We start from the raw sequence: 1,868 nt of genomic DNA, 5'->3' as shown, positions 1-1,868 counted from the left end.
TTTCTCTCTTTCTCTTTCTCTTTCTCTCGGGTGCCTCGTTATCTCTTTCTCTTTCTCTCAGTGGAAGGCAGGAAGGATGGTGGGCAGGAAGAGTGAGTGGGAGGAGATAAAAAAAGAGGAAGAAGAGGGGAGGAGGTGAACGAGGTGAGAAAAGGATAGGTAGTGAACGTGAAGAGGGAGAAGGAGGAAAAGGAGGAGTAGGAGACGAAGGAGGAAGAGGAGGAGTAGGAGGCGAAGGAGGAAGAGGAGGAGTAGGAGAAGGAGGAGGAAGAGGAGGAGTAGGAGACGAAGGAGGAAGAGGAAGAGGAAGCGTTGGAGAAGGACCGAGGAGGAGCGCACTCACCCACTCTCTGCTCCGCGACCTTGAGCGTGGCCGCCGTCAGGATGATTGTAGGAGACCTGCCCTTGGCGTTGAAGGCGGAGATCCTAATGGTGTAGCTAGTCCCGGGCTTCAAGGACTCCACGGACCACTGGGGCTCGTCGGAGGACCTGTTCAGATGCAAGGACCCGCCCTCATCGTACACCTCCGCTAGGAAACTCTGCCGCATCCCTCCGTCGAAACCGTGTTCGCAGAGGACCTCGATGTTCTCCGCGGTGTTGTTGATAATCTCACAGTGCTCGGGGGATGACGGGGGACCTTCAGTGTGGGAGGGGGGCAGAGGAAGGAAAAGAAGGGGGGCTTTAGGTTATTCTCATTCTCGTATTTCGTTTTGTATTTTCGTGTTTTTTTTTATTTTTATTTTTTTGCTCTCTCTCTTTTCTTTTCTCTTCCATTCCTTTCTCTTCTCTATTTTTTTTGTCTTCTCATTTTACTCTTTCTTTCTATTAGATCTTTTTATATATGTTATTATTATTATTTGATCTGTTACTCTTATCATTAGTGAGGGCGAGAGAAAGATTTCCATGGGTTTGCTGTGAGGCCATTGTCTGTTCATTATCAAGTAGTGTTGGCTTTCTGTAAACCTTTCTTGAGTCTTCGCTGTTGCTGTTCATTCTGCTCTCATTGCAAAGAACGAGTCCAATTTATATCAATGATCGTCAGATAATTACCTTTCTCATATTTGATTTAAGTATCATTATATATGGTAGGATGTATCGACAAATAATAGTAATAATAACGATGATATTGTTGATGAAAAAACAATAAAGTTTCTAATTTTATCTCATTTATCAACAGAACAAATATCACATATTAAATTATTGCTTTTAGTATCATTATAATTATACCGATTACTTTTATATTTATTATTATATTTATAAATATCACTAATGTTATAATTACATTATAATTTATCAATATTATTATTACTACTAATATCATTATCATTATTAATATTATTATTATTATTATTATTATTATTATTATCATTTTTATCATTATTATCATCATTATTACTATTATTATTATTATTATTATTATTATTATTATTATTATTATTACTATTGTCATAATTATCCTCGTTGCTATTGTCATCTTTATAATAATACTAATGTAATTATTATTATTATTATTATTATTATTGTTATTATCATTATTACTATCTTATTATCATTATTACTATCATCATTATCATTATTATTATTATTATTATTATTATTATTATTATTATCATTATTATTATTATTATCATTATCATTACTATTATTATTAGTATTATTATTGTAATCATTGTTATTATTATTATTATTATTATTATTATTATTATTATTATTATTATTATTATCATTATTATTATCATTATTATCATTATTATCATAATTATTATTATTGTTATTATTATTATTATTAATATTATTGTTATTATTATTATTATCATTATAAATGTTCATATTATTATCATCAATGTTTTTATTATTATTATTATTAT

General features: G+C 32.0%; 1 protein-coding gene across 1 annotated transcript in view; it reads right to left on the bottom strand.

The window, feature by feature from the left end:
• The window catches only part of LOC125034833 (hapless 2-like), a 28,882-nt gene extending 28,104 nt beyond the window's left edge, over positions 1-778 (bottom strand). The window contains exon 1 of the mRNA XM_047626849.1: positions 344-778. Coding sequence (XP_047482805.1) covers positions 344-548 — 205 coding nt within the window. The 5' untranslated portion in view covers positions 549-778. The remainder of the gene's footprint in view (positions 1-343) is intronic.
• Positions 779-1,868: the final 1,090 nt, after the last annotated feature.

This window comes from Penaeus chinensis, chromosome 2 (assembly GCF_019202785.1).
Source record: "Penaeus chinensis breed Huanghai No. 1 chromosome 2, ASM1920278v2, whole genome shotgun sequence".
NCBI lineage: Eukaryota > Metazoa > Arthropoda > Malacostraca > Decapoda > Penaeidae > Penaeus > Penaeus chinensis.
This window is presented reverse-complemented; position numbering and strand designations above follow the sequence as displayed.